Raw genomic sequence first — 21,302 nt, 5'->3', positions numbered from 1 at the left:
ACCCCACCCCTCACAGCCACCACATACCTATTACTGCAGTATTTAGGAGCAAGCAGGAGTAATTTGTGCTTGGCTATGACACAGTGTTGCCCCTGTCCTGAGACAATATGCCCTTAGAAATGGAATATAGGAGGTATGATGTGACACAGTCCTGAGATAGTGTAACCTTAGAATAGAATTTAGGAGGAGGTTTGGGAGGGATACAGGGGCCCACAGTAGATTACAATTCAGCCATTTGATGAGTTTCATTGTCAGATATACACAAACGCTGTGTGTGTGTGTGTGTATATATATATATATATATATATATAAATAAATATAGATATGTGTGTGTGTATATATGTGTGCGTGCATGTGTGCATATATATACATATATGTGTTTGCGTGTGTATGTATATACACACACACACACATACATATATATATATATATATATATATATATATATATATATATATGTGTGTGTGTGTGTGTATATATATATATATATATATAGATATATATTTATATATAATACACACATACACACACACAACAGATACACAGGGTTCTAAACAATCATATAACTTGCTTTATTTTTCTGTTTGGTCACAACACATCGCATATGACTGCCTCCTCAGTGCCAAGTAATATATCTAAAATCACTTTTAAGCTTTGTAATAAATGTAAAAGTCCTTTAAATTTCTCTGTTTTACCCTGGTTTTGCACTTCCTTTAATTAAGGTTATAAAGGGTTAATTTTAAAATTTTGATGGTAGATCGATAATGTAAAACTTCACTACTATGTACATTCTAGTGTTTATGAGGCTGTTTCCATGGGGGACATTCATTAAGGGGAAACCTTATTTTTTTGTTTTCACCTGCTGATCTGGAGGTAATGAGTTAGGTTAAATTGACAAGAATAACAAATAATGATGCATTGACAATCCCACAGATACATAATTCTGTTATAATACTCATAACCAGAGTGCACACTCAGGTATTACATGTGGACAGTTTATCTTTTCTTCGGAGACATGAAGACAAGGAAATTAATGGGGAACTGGGAACCAATATAAAAAGTCATAAATTCTTCAGTTTAAGACAAAAAAGAGCTATAATTAGGCCTTGAATTTCTATCCCTTGCTACTGTTAACATAACTGCTGTGCTGCCATTGCTTTTGATGAGTGGTATGTTCCAGACAAGACCGAACTTCAGGTCATTATGACATAATGTACAAGCAGCTCACCTGAGACAGACCTATACAGATCCAAACTGTAAATGGATGCACTGATAAAATCCATTTAAACAGACAAAAGTCTAAAGAACTGGTTAGTGTGCTTTGGTCCAGATTTTCTCTTCTGTTTAAGTGCAAGGTTCAAGACTCAGAACATAAAACACTTAATGGTAATTAAATTAGAGGCATCAAGGAATTGGGTAGAGGAATTCTCAAGAGTCTGCCTTCACTGACTTCACTATTTAACAGTTAAGTCTTTCTAGCAGCAGCATTATAAATTTCCATGTTTTGTCACTTAACCTTTACAAAGATGGCCAAGTCAGAACGAACAAACACGCCATCTGGAGATAATACATCGATACATTGTGCCACGGCAATACAAAGAGTTTTTTTCAACTCACATTAAGAACTGGCTGAAGCTGTCCCTTACACTTCTGTGAGAATCTTTTTTGACCTGCAAAGTCTTTCATAAATTCCTTTTGGCAATTCACCCTAAGACTGACCAGGTATTAACTCTATAGTCCAGATAACAGAGATATCTTGTCACGTCTGTACTCTCTGGTGCACTCTGTGCTGGGTTATTGCTGCCCAAATTCTACAAATCATTCCACCCCTGAAACAAGAAATGAAAATCAATTTAGTTATATGCCTTCACCAGTACTCTAGAACATTTTCTAACAAAAGTTAAGGCAATGAGCCTGACTGCCATACCAGAGTGGTATGTCCTAAATAAAAGAATGTGGTCAATATGATCTTAGAAAAGCAAAGCTAGAGACTCCCAGAACAAGTGAATTTTCATCTGAAAGGGCACAGAAATCTTTTTACATTAATTCTGTTTTGTTTTAGATAGCAAATAATATATCTGCTCTTCTGAACTTCAGTGAAGATTATGACAAACTTCCAGAGCAGGTGTATCTCCATCCATTACAGTAATTTTGCAGCAATGTCTTAGATACTCAAAAACAATCATGCACTTTTAATACTCAGTGAAACAACATACTATAAATATGACAAATGTTATTCTATCATTCCAGTCATAAGACACTTCAGTGTTTCCATGTTAACAATAGAATGACAATCTTTTTTTTTTCTTTTATCAGCTGATGTCTCTGCAGCCTTTCAGTTCAGCATATGATTATTTTCATATCTTTGTCTGAATCCCTGGAATCTTTTAACACATATCTCTTTTTGTGACTGCGACATGACACAGGATGACTACAGGCTTCTTTTCTGCCTTCAAAAGTTTTATCAAAGAAACTGGCACTGTGCACATGTAAAGAATTTCCACATACTGCACACCTTGAACAGATGCTGATTTATACGCATAAGACTGATGCATCATGCAGCCAATACAGGATGGAAAGCTACTTTCATTTGGGTATATGAGAGTGAAACTCAGAATACAGTTTAGGGCAACAGAACAGGCCTACAAGATGTTGTGGGATACCTGCTCAAATTCCAAGGAAAGCAGCTGCAATCCTTAGACGTTTAGAACTGCAAACTGGGGGCACATATACTGAGACCAAGATTCAGGTACCTCCTAATATCGTCTAATGCAAGGCACATCAATCTCTAAGTATGTGTGTGTAAAAAAAAATAAAAATATATATATATATATATATATATATATATATATATATATATGGGTCTACTTCAAAACGACAAATTATCATAAAACCAAATTCCGTATTATCAAGACAATACCGAACTTGCATTTACATGCTCACATCACTGATAATTTTACCAGGGCAAGAAGGCAATCGGCAAACATTCAGAAGTTTGACCTTTTCTCCACTATAGTGCGATCTCGGAGTTGGTATATTTAGTTGGGGGGGGGGTGAAGCCTCCTTGTGTGGGTTTGACATACTTTATTGTGTGTTTTTTTTCTTTATGTTGGCTGACTGCCTCCTTTCCCTGGTAAAATTATTGGTGATGTCAGCATTCGTGTAAATGCAAGTTCAGTGTTGTCATCGGGATAAGGTGGAATTTTATTATATGGTATTTCACCATTTTGAAGTAGGCCCATATATATATATATATATATATATATATATATATATATATATATATATATATGTGTGTGTGTGTGTATATGCATGTGGGTATGTACATTTCATTTGCATGGGTACCAGCTATAGGGTCCCCTATGCTGGGGTTGTAGAGGGAAAGCTCCTTGCAGAAAATGCTTTAAGTGTGCCACCGAAGTTTGGAATTCATTAATTGCTTGAATTACAATTTATTTTCAGAAGTTTGAGACACAAGAGATCATGTTTCACATCTTCAGTACAGCTATGTTGTGCTGTCATTGTAAGTGATGCATGCTGACATACTTTTTTTACTTTATAGTTATATAAAGCAAAGTGATACAGTGCTTAGTGCTTGGTTTGCTGGTTCGGTATCTGACTGGGGTGCCTTCTGAGCACAGTCTCTTATGTTTGCCCCTTGTCAGCACTGTGTTTTTTTGGAGTTCAGCAGTTTCTTGACACACTCAAAAGATATGCAGGTAAGTGAATGGGGGAGCCCCTACAAAATCCTAAGGGAATGCACATGAGTGTGTGTGTGTGTGTGTGTGTGTGTGTGTGTGTGTGTGTGTGTAACCATGCACACATGTATATATCCTGTGACAAACTGGCGCCCTCTTCAGGACCAGGTCACTGTCTTAAATACAGTCCTGGGATTCAGTAACAATTATGCAGGCACCACGCCAAGCCTACATGAAGAAAGCATTGTAGTGTTATGAGCAACAGCATTAATTGAATATGCATGCTGCTCATTAAGCCTACACATTTGCAAGCACCTTTTCATGACAAGCAATACAGTTCATGTCCACAGAAATGTGCTTGCAATCATGAGCAGAGATTGTAAACAAAACAGCTTGCACATAGGCAAAGCTCAGATATGAGCATGTAGTGTAGCCCAGAAGTATTAAGGTAAGTACAGTGAAAGAATACTGAAGGAGGGGAAGTGAAATACACTGCAGGCAAATGTGCTGAAGTGTCAAAGAAGTATTTCTAACACAAGTCCTGAAATACTGATGTAATGATAATTAATGTCAATGACAATACTGGAATTATGCACATAAATAAAAACATACATGCTAACAAAGGATGTGATAGCGATATAAAGCTGAGATGTAACAAAGGGGAGTGAAAATGTGTTAAACACATTAATAAAATGCTGAGTTCAAATAACAGTTAGTAAGGACAGAAAATACATTACGGGATGAATGCCTAGACTGCAGTTATCACATATGAGATGTAAATACAGGGAATTTATGTAGGCAAGCCAACACCACTGCTGTATTCTCTGTCTCAGCATGTATATACAAGAATAAATGGACCTTACAGCTGTTAATAACAAGTACATCAGAAAAGGGATGTTTTTGCAAAGAAATGTCAGTGGCACCCATGGAAAAGGTGTTTATCACCTACAAATATGTAATAGACAAGCAAATGTTGTATAGTCATGTAAATTCTAAATGGTAAGCTAATAACACAGCTAATATATGTGACAAATGACAGCACAGATTGAATGACATGTCATGATTTCAAGTTTTCCATTGCTGATTTGCAAACATCTCAGACATTGTCATACTGGGCATGCTCACATGCAGTTACAGGGAACAGTAACATAACTGCAATTCAACAGCAGCAACACACAAGAAAGCGTTGTAACATAGGACCACTCACAGTTTCAGATGGCCTGGCAGCAATGCAGGCAGTAATAAATGTTTATGGAATCCTTCATCTGTCATTAAGCTGTATAATGTGATGAAAACAACTGCAGTAATAAAGAAATTCCAGATGAAGACATAAAACACAGATCATAATTATCTTGGGAAAAGGTAATGCCTGTGAGCAATGAATGATGTAATAAACATTTGCATCACATCACATGCCAGGACAGATATCAGACAGATGCATAACAATCATGGACATCAAAGAAATATGCATACTGGTCAGATCATGAAGAACACCCTTGAAGATCTTACAGCAATTTCCTAACATAAGGGGTATGGATGCCCTAGCTTGTAGGACAAGACCTGAAAAAGGTGGACCTCTTTAGTGTGCCGTAATTATTATCTGTGTGTAAGCCACTGCTGTCTGTCACATTTGTCTGACAGACAGATGTTAGCAGATTCAAACAACTGCCTATAACACTAGGCTCTGTACTGACCTCTGTATTGACTGCATGTGGCACACTGGATAGCATGGAGGCTATCATAAATAACTGAACTGAATGTACGCATTAAGAAATGAGTTATGACTACAATATGAATAAATGGATTTAGTCAGAATGCTGGAAAGGAGCTACACGTTACTGTCTACATAACAGTCAGCAGTATAACATCAATGCTTCTTTGACAAAGAAGCTGTTTTGATTATGTGTTACACACAGTGTCCCAGAATTAAACCACAGTTTATCTTGTATGGTATACAAGTCAGTACTCAATGTACACGCCACAGGAGCAGTCACAGCATGACATGCCCCAAATAGCCATTTCATCGATGTGCAATCACAACCTGTGATGATATTTCACTGTCCAACATAAAAATGGATAAGAATAACTAGATACAATGGTGTTTATGTAATGTCAGTACATTCATGTAAATTCTGTCCTTTCAGAATTTGAACAGCAAGCAAGGTGACTCTAATGACTAATCACATGTTGATGAACCACAAGCACCACAGTGGAAGTCTTAACACAACTGTGACAGTTCACCCAAGCTAACTTATTACAACACGTATGTGTTGCAAGCAATCTCTTTCACATAAAAAGGATGGTGTAGGCCCTCTCATACTGTAAATGAACACATTATAACTGTGGTGGACACATTCATGCATAACAGTATAAGGCCCAACAATCCTAAAAGGCACTAAATGTGGATGTTAAACACATGAGCATTTGACAACAGCAATACATGACACTGTGCAGGATGAATGCATAACAGTAGAACTGTCACTACAATTATGAGATATGTGAGTACATAAAGGCATTATATCATGTTATTGCTGCAAAGGATATGTGTGCCTGCAATTTCTGTACTGAGTCTGCAACAAACAGACTGTAATCTCATTCCCTCATACCAGAGGATAACTCTTCCTACATATGTTATGTAAGGAAAATGTAATCACATGTCATCATTACTCTGATTAAAAGCATTGCTATGTGAGAAATTATCACCAATATTTGTAAGATGAATCAATATCTGTAAGTGTACACATCAGATGTATTTGTCAACAGTGTTAGACATGTGCAGTTGCAAGAAGATTGACACAATGTTGTCTCAGCAGTAATGGCTGGATTTGAACTAACTGCCCATGATCGCAAGCACTACATAACACAGTGAGGTACAAACGGGACAGTGCACATTTGAAATGATGACATCACCAGTGTTTATTAGCTGGATATTTATACTAAAAAGTGGCTGAAGTGCACAATAATGCTGCACAGCTACACGACATATATGTACTTGAACAGTAGTACACAAAGTATGAGGGTGAAAGACACACTCACAGCTGGCATCAAACATCCGACATGTACTTACAGAATGTACAAAGCACAGTATCAAAATCACAAAACACAGGTGAAGTCACACTCCAACTGAGATGCTGCAGTTATGGTAACATTATGTTGTCATTATGTGGCCAAAAACTTATTTTCCCTGGAGATGTCAGGACTTGCTTTTGTATTAGTGTGCCACTGTAAATCCATCTTATAAGTAGAAGTGTACATAAAAGTGGCTATGAGGTGGCCAACGGCATATGACAGTAATCACAGTCACACTACTTGTGCACTGATGGAAACTACCTACCTAGCCACCTTCACCATCTATACAGAACATTATCAGCAGCCAGTGCTACAGGATGACATCAGCATTGGATTGCCAAGGAGATGTGACTGGTAAAATGATTTTAACAGCCATCTGGGGTTGTAAAAGTTGCCACTGCAAATGTGTGCAAATCAATCCTGAATCCAGTTGCAGTCACTCACATTCTTGTAAAAGTTAATCACTGTTGTATTTTAATCTCCTATATCTCTATTTACACATTCTACAGAACAGAGTAAGTAATACAAGCTCAACAGGAGAGGTCTGACATCTAAAGTGAGACAGTTCATTTTAGAAAGAATGACATCATCACGGTTTTGCACCAGGGGTGTATGTAGAGAACATAATTTTGCAATTGTGTGCTCTTATTGCTGCCCTATAAATATTCTGTCATTTGGAAAAATGGACCCCCCCACTTAAATATCTGCATCAATTTCCCTCTAAAAACATTAAATAAATATTTTTTCAATGCATGAGATTCTTTTTGGAAGCATTCAGTTAAGACAACTGTGGACACATTATAGCCTAAAAAAGTGGTTTCCTTAAGCAATGTATAGAAAATTATACAAAGGAGAGTACAAACACATGCCTAGGTACACCCTTGTGTTGCAAAGAAGTTGTGGTTGTGAAAGGTGGGATTAGAAGATGGAGTCATCTTGCAGTTTAAAATGTTTATCTAGGGTAAAAGCTGATTGAGCACACGCTCAGCTAACTGCAGACACCCCCACTAACACACATGCACATGTTCCCCATACTGAGCACCAAACCTCCTGCCTATCTAGTTAAACAATGGAGAAAGCACTGTATTCATCACACATTCCACAGCAGAAGTCTGACTCTCGAGGGGATGATTTCATCAGTGTCTTTCAGAGATGATGCGTCTGTAAAAGGTGGGATAAGAGAGCTGTGTGCACTTTCTCTTCAGGGGAAGTGCATACAGCACCAATTGATACATACACACACACACACACATACACAGATTCCTATGTCGACCTTCAAACCTCGTACCTATCTATTTACACAATTTAGATAGCACTGTGTTAACTGCAAGCACCACAAGAGACGTCTGACTGTTAATGGGATAGAGTGCACTTTTGTCAGGATGACCTCATCAATGTCTTTCAGAGATGATGTTTCTGTAAATAGTAGAATAAAGGAGCTGTGTAAAGAATTATGATTTCTCTCAGCAGAAGTGGATACAGCACCAAGCATTACACACACACACACACACACACACACACACACATACACACACACACACATTTCCCATGCTGGGCATCAGACCTCCTACCTCTCTATTTACACAATCTAGAAAGCACTGTATAAGTCATAAGTACCACAAGAAAAGAGTAACATTAATAATGTGAAATATGACATTTGAACTAAGTGAGGTTGTGCAACAAATGCATATGTGTGTACAGAACAATGTAACACCACTATGACTTCATATGTAATTACATAGTTCTGTAATAAAATTTAGATACTGTGCATGTATATTGCATTACTGTGAGGGACATTGACATGTTTCACATTATGGGATGCCATATTACTCAAACTTTCTGTGACATCATGTCAGGAAGTTTGCACACTTGTATTGTTTCATACTTGTACTATCTGCATTGAAAAAACAAACATGCAAGCCATCCACAGGGCAGTGCACTGAGCAGCAGTGATGGATTATGTGACAACAGATTAACCAAACGGTGCAAGTGCAAACACTGTAAAGGAGACATACATTAATCGACTGAATTGAGTCAACTTCATTCTGAAATCAAGATCACCTGTTAACAAAAGTAATACAGACATACAAACATTGTGCAACCTAAAACAATAATTACTTGATTTTCTTTTATTTTATTCTTTGAGCTAAGAGCTGCCAAGTTGAATTGAAATGCTGATAGCAAAGTATTAGTGCATATCTAGAAGTCTTGAACTTAGAATGGGAATTAGCAGTACTCTATATGGCTCTGTGCTAAATTTCATGCAAAGATCAGTGCCATTTAACAAGACAGAGCAAGCGCATTAATAGCAGCAGGATAATGATGTGTTAATGATAATACTTACAGCCAAAGGAGTTAGAAAAAACATTCTGAAACATTTTTTCATCCATCTGGATTTGAACCTTTAGAGCACTCCAAGAAAAACCTTTATACCCGAGTATAACCTAGCCACATCACATATGAAGTCATACTTCTGATAGTTAACATTTGACAACAGATTTCAGCAAATGTGAATGAATGTATTCATCATTACCCTACTGACTACTGTAATCAGTACATCAAACTCTTCATCTTGCTGAAAAGTACATTAAACTGAATTAACATAGCTAAGCACATCAGCATGAAGTGCAACAGAGTAATATAGCCAGGGTCACTAAAATCACAAGCTACTGCCATACGATGTGCACTTCTATTTAGCCTTAGTTATATTTGCTGCAGTGCCAGACACTGTGCAAATGCAGAGGTGGAAGAATAACGGTAGACAAAAGAGAAGATACACTGACATGGTGTGATGAAGGCAGGAACAAAGCAAATAATGACAGAAGAAGGATAATGGTGGCTTGTAACAACATATAGCCAACAGGTACACACAAAATAGTCTACCAAAAGCAGTCAGTACCACTTAGACAATGGCTGGACAGAGGAAGTGAAGAGCTATGTATGCAGCCTAATTTTTTTGTGGAACAGTAGCACATTTATTATTTTTTTTGGGGGAGGGAGAGGAAAGTTAGGAAAGCAACTTAGGAATGAGGGGGTCAGATATGTAGGGTATGTTAGGAAGCATAAGCAGACATGCAGGACATACAAGACAGACAAGGGTGGTGATGGAGACAAAAGGTAGGGGGAATACCATGACTGGGGACATCGGAGGGGCACCCATGTCCAGCTTGAGAACAGTTAGAATCTAGTCCTCATCCTGACAGCTATCATCACTGTCCCCTGCAGCAGCTCTCTTGGACAGTGCAGGATGTGGCATCATCTTTGCAATCCAACACAGGACCTATTCAACCTGATATGTGCACTGAGGCCCCTATCCATGATATCCTCCAACAGCCCTGTCAGCTCCTGCCAGGTGACAGAATTGCCACCTCCACTACTATTGCTCCCAGAGGGTATTACTGCACTAGCAGCCAGGGCAAAGCTACCTGACACAGGTGGAGTAGGTAGGGCAGTGATTGTGTAGTCAACACTAAAAGGTTGTGTGTCCGAAGTTCTGGGTGCTTGTGTGCCATCTGTAGAGGTATGGTGGGCTTAGCCCAAGTGGTCAGTCTACCTCTCTGTGTTGTTAGTAATCTATTTTTCATCAGCAAGGTATGTAAATAGTAGATTTTTATAAATTATAAGCCCCCCCCCAAAAAAAAGAAAATGAGAAAGGGTGGGGAGAAACAAAGAAGACATAATTAGATGGATGGCATGCCAAAGTACTATATTTTTTCAATAAAATTTGCTTGGAAATACATAAACAATTGTGATAACTTACTATTGTACACCTTTGCCACATCCATAAATGATGGAAAGGTATTTGTCATAAGAATAAACAAATCTCACTACTATGATAAAACAAATAGCAGGCTTTATTTCCCTATGATGGATAGGAAATATGGATTCAAATGTAATAATTGTAATTACCACAGTTTGATTCTTCCTGACATACTACTGCTGTTAATCTTTTATAAATACTTATCCAATAATAAAAAGCAATTGCTGCTTCTGGGTATTGAACCCATATACAGTTAAGCTGCTGTTCTCATTGTCTAATGCAAACAGCAAGTGTTACTAGGGAAGGCATGCATGCTTGAGATGCTAGTGCTTGGGGAAATGAAAATAAATTTCTGGCTTGAATTTGGACCTGGGTCATACTAACCCCCATGCCTCGCTGAAGCACAATTGTCTCTCCTGGTGTTCCACATAGTTTGCACTATTTCCTCTGCAGCTGTACAGTACAAAAAGGAAAGTTATATGAAAGCATAATGAGCACCTGCATTGGCTAGCTACATCAGTAATGCCATATCATAGACAGGCGATGGGTCAGTATACTTACACAACTGAGGGGTGCTCACAGTGCTAAATTCAGCCCCACGTCCATAGGAAGTCCTGCTTGCTCATAGGTCACTATAGTGGTGACAATATTGTTCCTCAGTGCATGGAATACTAGGTGCACTGGAGACAAGCCTTAGCTTAGCTATTCCAAGCCTCAGCCTTACAAAGAGACCCAGGATAATCTACCTGTGGCAGTCCACAGCTGCAGTGCTTCACAAGCAGTGCCACAAACATTTTGGACTACTCAACACCCGACCTTTGCGCTCTAAATTTTGCACCATTCTCTCCCTCACCAGCCATGTCTGCAAAAGTCAAGCTAACAAAATATGTCTGAATTGGTTCCTAGTTCAGATCTCACAGGTAAATGCTTGTGCACAAATACACATAGTAATGTCAACTACGTTGCACAAATGAAAGCTGATGGATTCCTTGGCAGACACATTGGCACTACTTATAGCAACAGTAAAAGTGTGAAACATGGCATTGAGCTTTGCCATGTGTGATACTCAACCTATTGTCACGGGTTCCAAAGTTCAACAACAGAATGCTTAATCTTTGCAGTTTGGAAGGCGATAGAGGTTGAACTGTGATATATTGTGATGCTGAGCCTTACACAATGTTAAAATATTATTGTACCAGCAGGGAATCTAAACCATGGGATAAAGTATGTAAAAATTTAAACTTAACTTACTATCTGACATTGCTCAACAGAACTGCCTTTTAAGCATGGAAAGTACAGATATAATAATTTCAGAATGAATGTAGACACACTTCTGAGAGATTTGTATGTGTGTGCTTTTATTTGTTCCTGGGAATGCATTCTTATGTAAAAGCCAGTACTTATATTTGTAATAGATTTCAGATGGATGCAGTTGTATGCGCTGAGTGATACAGGTTGAGGTATGTTACATACAGACTTTACAAGGCATACCTGAACTAAACACATAGGTAGGATATGTGATGAGTCATGATGATTACAGCAAACATACTGTGCTCATCATACAGATGCAAATGAAATTTAAATTAAACATCATTGTCTTGTTTAAGAAAATAGGCATACATTAGCTTGAGTTTATATGTTAAGCATTAATCCATCCATCCACAGCCCCTTTTTTCCACTTATGCACATGAGGTCAGGGTATACCTTAAACAGTGACAAACAACTACAGCCAAGGTTTACACCACTGATTGGCTAGCCCTGCTGTGGTATGTGAAGCATTAATGATATATGCAAAATAGAAAAGTTTACTATGTAAGCATTACTGATACTTTGCTTGCAAGAAACATGGTTATCATCATCACTTTTGGTATTTTTACAATCTAATCAAAATGCACAGAGATGGAATTCTTGTATCCTTTGTAAAAGTATATTTTAGCCATATGTGAACTCTTAATCAGCTATGCTCTTTACCAAAACACAATGCACTTACACCTTGTGCCAGTCCAGAGTGCTGAAGAAAGAAGGTGATTGGCAGGTATGTTTGTGATACATAAGGCACCCTAAACTCATTTTTTTCATTTGTTTTTCATTAGGTAGCGAACCATGTTTGCACCCTGCTATTTGGAAAGCAAATGAAAATGAGAAAGAAAACAAACATTACATATTGTGAAAAACTGCAAAGTGATCTCTAAACAGGATTTGAAGAATGCTCCATGTGCCTTATGTGCCTTACTTCTCTCAGCTTACTGCAGTTACACATTGTACCACAAAAGTGAACATCTGTTAGGTGCATTCTCTGTAGTAAGTACTATCCACATTGCAGAGGGACGCTCAACGATGCTAGATATATCTGCTCTACATAAGGCATTATAAACTAAATTTTTCACTTTTTTCCTTAAGCACTGAACTGCTTCTGCATGCTGCTGAGCACAGGGAAAATGGAAAAGGCATTAAAAAAATACATGACAGAAAAATGTTGACAATAAATTAATTGCAATCAATGGGTATATGTAGCAATGACCAGAGCTAAAAGCACATTCAAGTGACACATTCATCCTTCTCACATGTCACTGCAACATCAGAAATGTACTTTGTGGAGCACATTATCAGACCTGTAGTTAATGATAAATGATTTGAAAGTGGAGAGACAAAAACTCACGTTGTTAGCAATAGTAATAAGAGTTGCTTTTTAAATAACACAAAAGTATCACAAAATGTGATTAAAAATGTATTCAGACTGCCCTCTAAAATGATCAGTTAAGTGGATTTGAACTATGCATCAGGGTGTCCTTCTTCTCTAAGCTCACTGAATTTACACCGTGTGCCACAGAGAAAGTTTCCTGACAGGTGTATTTTCTTCACTGAGTACTATCTAGAGTGCTGAAATCCACACAGTGTCACCAGGCTGGTTTGTGTAGCATAAGGTAGCCTAAATTACATTTTTCACTTTTTTCCTTAAACCATGAAAGTTAATTTAATGCTGCATTGCGATACATAAATGTAGATGGAAATATTTATCAAAAGCATTCAAACAACTTTTTGGGAATAATAACTTGAAGACACATGAAATGAATCACAATGTATATCTAGCAGTAAGCACAGCTTCTACTAACTAATGTCTTTCGGCTTTTCCTGGTTAGGGGTCATCACAGCGGAACTCTGGTCCGCTAATGATTGGCAGTGAATTTTTTACAGTGCCAAGTTGCCAACCCGATGCCCAACCTTCAAAGAAGGCACACCCATTCATGCACACACCTACCTGCATGTCTTTAAACATCACTTGACCATGGGGAGGACATACAGACTCCACACAGAAGGTGCTCCAGTCGAGAATCGAACGGGAGAACCTCTTGCTGTGAGGCGACAACGCTAACTGCTACATTACACTAACACATTCTCACATTTCCTTGCCACATCAGTACAATCATGTATGTGTCACAACATCAGGACTTTAGTTAATGCCATGGGAATGGAGATGGGCACAGGGAACAGAAGGAATGCTTTCATTGTTTGCCCAGCACACACAATACTGACATCATTTCAAAGGACTTATCTGTCACTTTTAGTCAATACTGACCCTACTTGAGTTTCTCACATCAACACATTCATACACAAAAATGAGTGTGAAGATTTAGTATGACCTCTCCCAGTGAAATGATCTGTGAACAGATTTCCATTCCTGCATCATCTGTACTGTTTCTCTAAGCTCAATACATTTGTACATTATGCCACAGAGATAGGAATGTGACAACTTGAACTTCTTCACTCAGTACTGTCCAGACTGGTGAGGAAAGTGCAACAATGTCAGTCTTCATTGGGCTGTTGATGGCAGTACAAACAAAAAATGCCATTTTTTACCTTGGGCAGTGAAATGCCGTTCACTACTACTGACAGCTGCCATTCACCCGAGATCAATGCCAAATGACAGGCAAGTGAAAAAGGGGAAAATAAATTGGTGATGAAATAATTTAAATGCATATTTCAGATGTTTAAGCAACTTTATCTTGCAACAGGAACCTGTATGGATTTGAACACTCAAACAACAGTAGTAAGAACAATCATTTAAGGGCGGTGCAGTGGTGCAGCAGTTATCATTGTCACCTCACAGCAAGAGGTTCTCTGGTTCAATTCTCTGTTGGGGTTCCTGCTGTGCAGAATCTGCATGTCCTCCCTGTGTTGTGTGGGTTTCCTCTGGGTACTCTGGTTTCCTCCCATATTCCAAAAACGTGTCAGCAGCATTTCCCCCCAGGCCTCCATTGAAAATAGGCTCTGTCATAGTTGGACTTTCCCAGTCAACAAATGTTAAATAAAATAAATTAAGAGTATTTCCCATAGTTGCGACAGACAAAGATATATATTAGCAAAGAGAAGAGTGATTAGATATACTGATAATGTGACATTGTATCAAGTCACACTGAAAGTGCAACAGAAATAGCTTATGAATGTTGCCCTTTCTCATTTGACAGTAAATGCCTGGATGACTGTGATATTGACAACAGTTAGGATACCCATGTATTCAGACAATATTAAGCAAAGACAGCAAACACTGCAAGTATATTCCTCTCTTTCTTTATGGTTTCATTCCCTTACCTATGCTTTTTAAAGAGCAACTGCCAGACTCCATAAATTCCATGTTGATTCCTCACAGAGCCTACATGGAGTGTATTAGCGTATGTAATACGCATCACGCAGCATCGCACAATCTTGCTCCATGAATATTAATGATGCATGGTGCATGTAGGCAAGGTTTTGCAGCTTGCCCCAGTGTTACTGGCTGTGAAACTTTTATAGTGAATGTGGACCATTCCAGAGCTAAGGGCAAGCATACATTTTCTGAAAGATATGAAGTACAAAACACAAAAGTATATGTCATAATATCTTGACTGCAATCTTCAGTGATTTTACAATAAACCACCAGTTTTACACAGAAAAGGCCATATATTTGATGCAAATATCTGCACAATCTGCAAAATTGTGGATAGTCTGCCTTTTGTGTTTTAATTAATTTTTGTTATCCTTTTTTTAAATTTTTTAAAATTTATTTTCTTTTTTAAAGTGCCAGTGTTTGAGCAATGCTCTGCTTGGCTTAAACATATTTAACTATGCTCAGCTGGTTTGCGTGAAGCATAGCAGCCACAATCTGGTAGAACAGACCATCCAGGTTGTATACAGGACCCAGACAGCCACATATATGAACCAGATGCATTCAATTAATAATACTGTGCATCGTGTAGTGGTGTTGTGCTACACTTAACAGCAAGAACCTTACAATACCTACTAAGAAAACAGATATCCATCTCACTAATTCTGTGGCAGCAGGTTTTAAGTTTGGGGTTCAAGGACAGGGTGTGCAAGTTTTGTTTTACTGTTGTGAGAGTGCAGGTTATAGCAATAAAGTTCAAGATGCACAACTGTTTTTCAATTTTCTTGTTGTAATGGCTGCAGGTGTAGGAGAATCGTACATATGATAAAACTTACTAGTCTATTTACACGTGTCTGTATACCTAAAACATGTAGAAATCTCATTGTTGAGTATCACTTAGGATTGTGCAAACAGAGTATGTGGCAGTGCACACCCTGACTTACCATGTTTGCATGATGGTAAGCAATGCACAACATTTTCAAATGTTACAAATCCAAACTGAGTGCACCCTCAGTAAGCATGAAACATGGAATAGGTGGGAAACAGCATCATATAAACTGCAATTGGCAGGAAATGCTCACTAGACATTGAGCTTGAAATATGGCAGGCATGTCTGGAGTTGCTGGAGAGAGCATGCACTTTCAGGCACAATGCTGGAGTGTCCAAGAGTCCAAGATTTTTGTTGGACTAGACAGCATGGGCCCAGGTTGCTGCAGCACGACTTTTCTAGCTCAGAATATAAATCTGAAGCCTGGAATAGTGTTGCCAGGGCCATAACCAGTGCGACAGGTATCTCCTGCACAGGTGAAATAATGCAGACATCATTTTGATGACCTTTACAGGAGGAAGGGGGATAAGGTCAAGCCTTGGATTGGGAACATTGGGCGGGGGGCCCACAGATATGTAAGTATAAATTTCATTGAGCAGTTTTAAGAGTTAAAAGCTGAATATAGTCAAGACTGCTATTCATAACAGTGTTTTGTTCTGTTGTGTTTTTCCACAGCTGCTGAGGAGAGAGTCTCAAATGTTCAATCTCATACTGCGCATCTAGCAAGGATGCAATAAGCATGTGGTATGATGCATCAGAACAGTACTGTCTAAATAGTCTACTACTACTACTAATAATAATAATAATTATTATTATTATAATTTTTATAGTACTTTTGTAGCATTAAAAGTTATGGAACGCTTAGTTGTTATTTAATACAGTTGTATCACATTGAGTGTGCATATCCCAACTGTAAAATAAACTATACACTTCGCACTCTAAACTGTAAAAGGAAAATTATGCATGCAGTAGTATGTAGGACAAAAGACGTATTTTAGCAGAGTCATCAGTTGTGGGTTCAAAACCTGCACTTCCCAAATATATAATATTCTTATGTTTTCATCATTATTGGAATTTAACTGTATACCACTACACCAATGGCACAAATGACTTTCTGTAATCTGGATTCAGTATAACTGGAACACGCATATGTATCAAATTGAGCATGCATATCCCAGCTGTAAAAGAAACTATGAATGCCTTAGTCTGTAGTACAAATCAATGGTGCCATATTCTGAAATAACATTGGGCATGCATCTCTAAACTGTACAAGGAAATGTATGCATGCAGTAGTCTGTAGGACAAAATAAGTACTTTACTGTACTCACTGGTTGTAAGTTCAAAAAACACACTTCCCAAATATACAACACTGTTATGTTTTCATCATTATCACAATGTAACTTTATACCTTTATATTACTGGCACAAATGACTTTTTGTAATCTGTAATCAGTATAATTGGAACATGCATATCTGCAATATATGTACACAGCAAGGCTTGGTGGCTACAGTCTGTACTATAGTGTGCCTCTGTTATAAACTGGGTAGTCTTAAATGTAAGGAAGAAACTTGTCCCACGGGATTCACCTGCCTCCACTCCACTGGCTACAACACTGCTGACTCCACTGGCTACAGCACCGCTGCCCAGCAGGGCTGGTGCAGTACCTGGTAGAACCCCCTCTGCCGTCTATGCACTACCCAGCCCCTCAGGTAGTTCTGCCCTGTAGGACAGACCTGTGGCTCCCTCCAGACCCAGTGGCAGAGACAGTGAGTTTATCACCTATGACAAACTGCCAGGGATGGTGCGTATTATTATGAGCCACACTGCTACTGCACACCTACACCTGATGGAGCACCTGCTCTCCATCCTAGTGGAGAGCACCATTAGGAGGTGCAGATATCAGGCACTGCAGCCAGTGGTGCAGTGAGATGATAGTGATGACAGTCCACTGGGGGAGGACTAGATTCTCACTGTCAACCTCCTCAACATGCATGAGACCAAGATTTCACATATCCTCCCCATCCATACTGTTCACAAACCTCATGTGTCCTTTACCATCCCTGTCTCCTGTCTTGTTTGTCCTGTCTGTCTGCAACTGCTTCCTTATCTGCCAAACTTACCTCGCCCAGACATTCCTACATTCCTTCCCCAACTCTCCTCTCTCAATCAAAAAAAAAAAATCATCCCATACATAGCTCTCCATTTCGCACATGTGTGTTCATGACATACATGTTGATTTCAAATTCTCTATACAACAGATTGTGTTGTGGTTACCCCTCTCTCTGAGGGTGACAGTCCAAATTTTGCCAAATCTGTATGTTTTCTTCTGGCAGAAATGGATAGCTACGGTTCTTTCCTACATCCTTCCTACACATTCCTGCCTTGTTCTCACTCTGTTCTTCCCCCTGCTTGCTCTCCATTTCACCACTTTTCTGTCTTCCCCATTTTCCCCATTTTGATTCTTTAAAGAATTATTGCATGATGGTGCATGGTGTACACCATCATACTACAATGGTAAAAAGCTGTCACAGAAGTGGATATATTTAAAGTATCATACATGCTTGTAAAATTATTACTCCCACTTGTAGTCGAACCCAGTGCCATCTGCTTCCAACAACACTGCATTAAGACTCGCTGCCATAGAGTCTGTTAGATAGCAGATGTATTTAATACATTCAATATTAAGTAAGACAGTTTATGAAAGATTTCCATTTGTACTTCCCTCTGCTTGCTCCTCATATCACTAATGTCATATCCTCTTCAATAACTTTCTATGAAACAGCATTGAGCTATCCCCTGTATTGTTTCTTAAAGCATTATTGAGCAGTACTCATTTATTCTTGATGAGCAGCATCGATAAGCAATGTTACTAACAAAATACTTTAATGTATTACCTATAGCTAAACCATTTGCCCCAGAAAGGTACTTATTACTACATTAAGTGCATTAATTCCTGCAGCCAGAGATTCAATTAGCTATTAGGTGTATAGAACAGCAGTTAAGTCTGCCATTTGCTATACAGTCTGCAAAAAATACACCTGTTAATCAACTGAGTCTGTAGCACCATCTGATAATACAGTGATACATGTATTCTTTCTTTAGATGGTACTTGGTTCAAATCCAGGTGTATGTTAACAGTGTCAAATAATGCTAAAAGTGTAAATCCAAATTCTGAAGTGTGCTAGTTATTATAGAGTGTATACCATATCGCTAGATGGTACTGTCTGTTTCCAATCCAACTATATAATACTTAGAACTGGTATCTGCCCTTATACCACTGCTTTTTACCATTGTGGCATACTGTTGCACATTGCACATCATAACACAATATTTCTTTAAAGAAAAGAAATGGGTAAGATAGGAAAGTGGTGAAATCAGGAGCAAGCAGGGGGAAGAACAAAGTTAAAACAAGGCAGGAATGTGCAGGAAAGATGTAGGAAAGAACCATAGCTATCAATTTCTACCAGAATAAAACATACAAATTTGGCTGAATTTGGAACATCACCCCCAGAGAGAGGGAGGTGAGCACAACAGAATCTGTTGTATAGATAATTGTATAGAGAAGAGACAGGGATGGTGAAGGACACATGAGGTGGGTGAACATCATGGATAGAGAGGATGGGGATATCACAAACCCATGGACATCATGTTGGGTGACAGTGAGAATCGAGTTCTCACACACTGGACTGTCATAACTGTCACCTCACTGTGCCAGTAGTTGCAGTGTCTGACATCTGCATCTCCTTGTGTTATTTAATACAATGATTTACAACAGTGTCTCCAGCCAGTGTAGGTGTGCACTGCAAAATCCTACGCACCATCCCTGGCAGTTTGTCATGGGTGATAAACTCACTCCCTGTGCCACTGTGCCCAGATGGAGTCACAGGCTTGTCCTCCAGAGCAGATCTACCTGATGGGCTGGGTAGTGAAGGGGCAGCAGAAGTGGTACTGCATCAGATGTGCTGGGCAGTGGTGCAGTAGCCAGTGGAATGGAGGAAGGTGGATCCAGTGGGACAGTCCTACCCCACTGTGCTGTGGGCAAAGCAAAAAATAAAAGAGTAAGCACACAAAAAAAGAAAATAATAACCCCACCCCCCAAAAAAAAAAAAGAGAGAGAGAGAAAAGCGTTGGGGTAAGAGAAAAAAAAAGAGAGAACATTAGTAACTTCACATGTGACATACAAAGCACTGATACAATTATTTTACTCTATTCTGTTACCTTTAATTTTAACACTACAAACTCCTAACAATACTTCTGTTTACTTTTCAGACTATCCAGCTTCTAACAGATGCACAATATATTACAGACTGCAGAAAGCAGTCCTTGATGTGTACATGCATTGCACATATGCATAGTCCAAATAAACTGACTACAGTTTACAGAAAGCCAGTGGTGACACAGCTTTACAGCTCTAAAGTTATACTGCAGTACTGATTAAACCTTAACATATTTAAAATATTATACATATTTAATATATTTGGGAAGTGTGGATAATATTGTAGGCACAACCTATGATTACTTTGGCTAAAAGTATTAATCAAATGCATCCGGTGTATGCATGTATGGCTGTCTAGGTCCTGTCTGCTGTGTGGGTAGCCCATTCATGCGGTTTGTGCACTGTTGCACTATGTGCAAACGAAATGCCCATAGCCAAAGCCATTTGTGCTAAGGTCCCCCCCAAAAAATAAAAACAGAAAAAAAAAATAAAAAATATAAAAATTGAAGAATTAGTTGAAATGTGGAAAATCAATCTATGACGTATACAGTAGAAACTGTTAGTACACGTGAGATATGATTACATAGATCTGGATCTCGACTCTCACTGGAATGCACAAAACAGGAGGGAGGACTTATCCATCTTTTCTCCAGAAAAACCTTTGAAGCAAATACATAATGTAATTCCTCACACAGCCAAGTTCAACTGAACGGACACTGATATTAAGGCATAACCTGACATTTGTAAATGTATTCTATGTAATATATTTGGATGTGGGGCACTTACTGGTCAGACAACCTGCTATGCAAATATACATCTGTGTCCTACCTTTCTGTGTTTCTTGGTCATTCATCACTTATCTGATCAGTACTCAGAGACATACAGTCTGTAATCCAGCCTATATCATGTACCTTAAAATGTGTGAGGGCATACACTGGGGAAAATATAATATGTAGTTGCCATCAAATTAATAGAAAGTAGAATGCCACAAAACACGCACAGACTGCTGTTTTGGAGGTGGGGAACAAAGGTGGGTTCCTGTCATGGAACCTACAAAGGCATAATGTTCTTTCAAGGGGGTGGACCCA

General features: G+C 38.6%; 1 protein-coding gene across 1 annotated transcript in view; it reads right to left on the bottom strand.

Annotated features, from left to right (window-relative positions):
- Window positions 1-521: 521 nt before the first annotated feature.
- MAP3K6 (mitogen-activated protein kinase kinase kinase 6) overlaps window positions 522-21,302 on the bottom strand; it is a 1,891,200-nt gene continuing 1,870,419 nt past the window's right edge. The window contains exon 29 of the mRNA XM_044084347.1: window positions 522-1,829. Coding sequence (XP_043940282.1) covers window positions 1,760-1,829 — 70 coding nt within the window. The 3' untranslated portion in view covers window positions 522-1,759. The remainder of the gene's footprint in view (window positions 1,830-21,302) is intronic.

This window comes from Protopterus annectens, chromosome 1.part1 (assembly GCF_019279795.1).
Source record: "Protopterus annectens isolate FY-2018-M chromosome 1.part1, PAN1.0, whole genome shotgun sequence".
Classification (NCBI taxonomy): Eukaryota; Metazoa; Chordata; order Ceratodontiformes; family Protopteridae; genus Protopterus; species Protopterus annectens.
The sequence above is the reverse complement of the archived record's forward strand: the minus strand, read 5'-3'. Positions and strand labels throughout refer to the sequence as shown.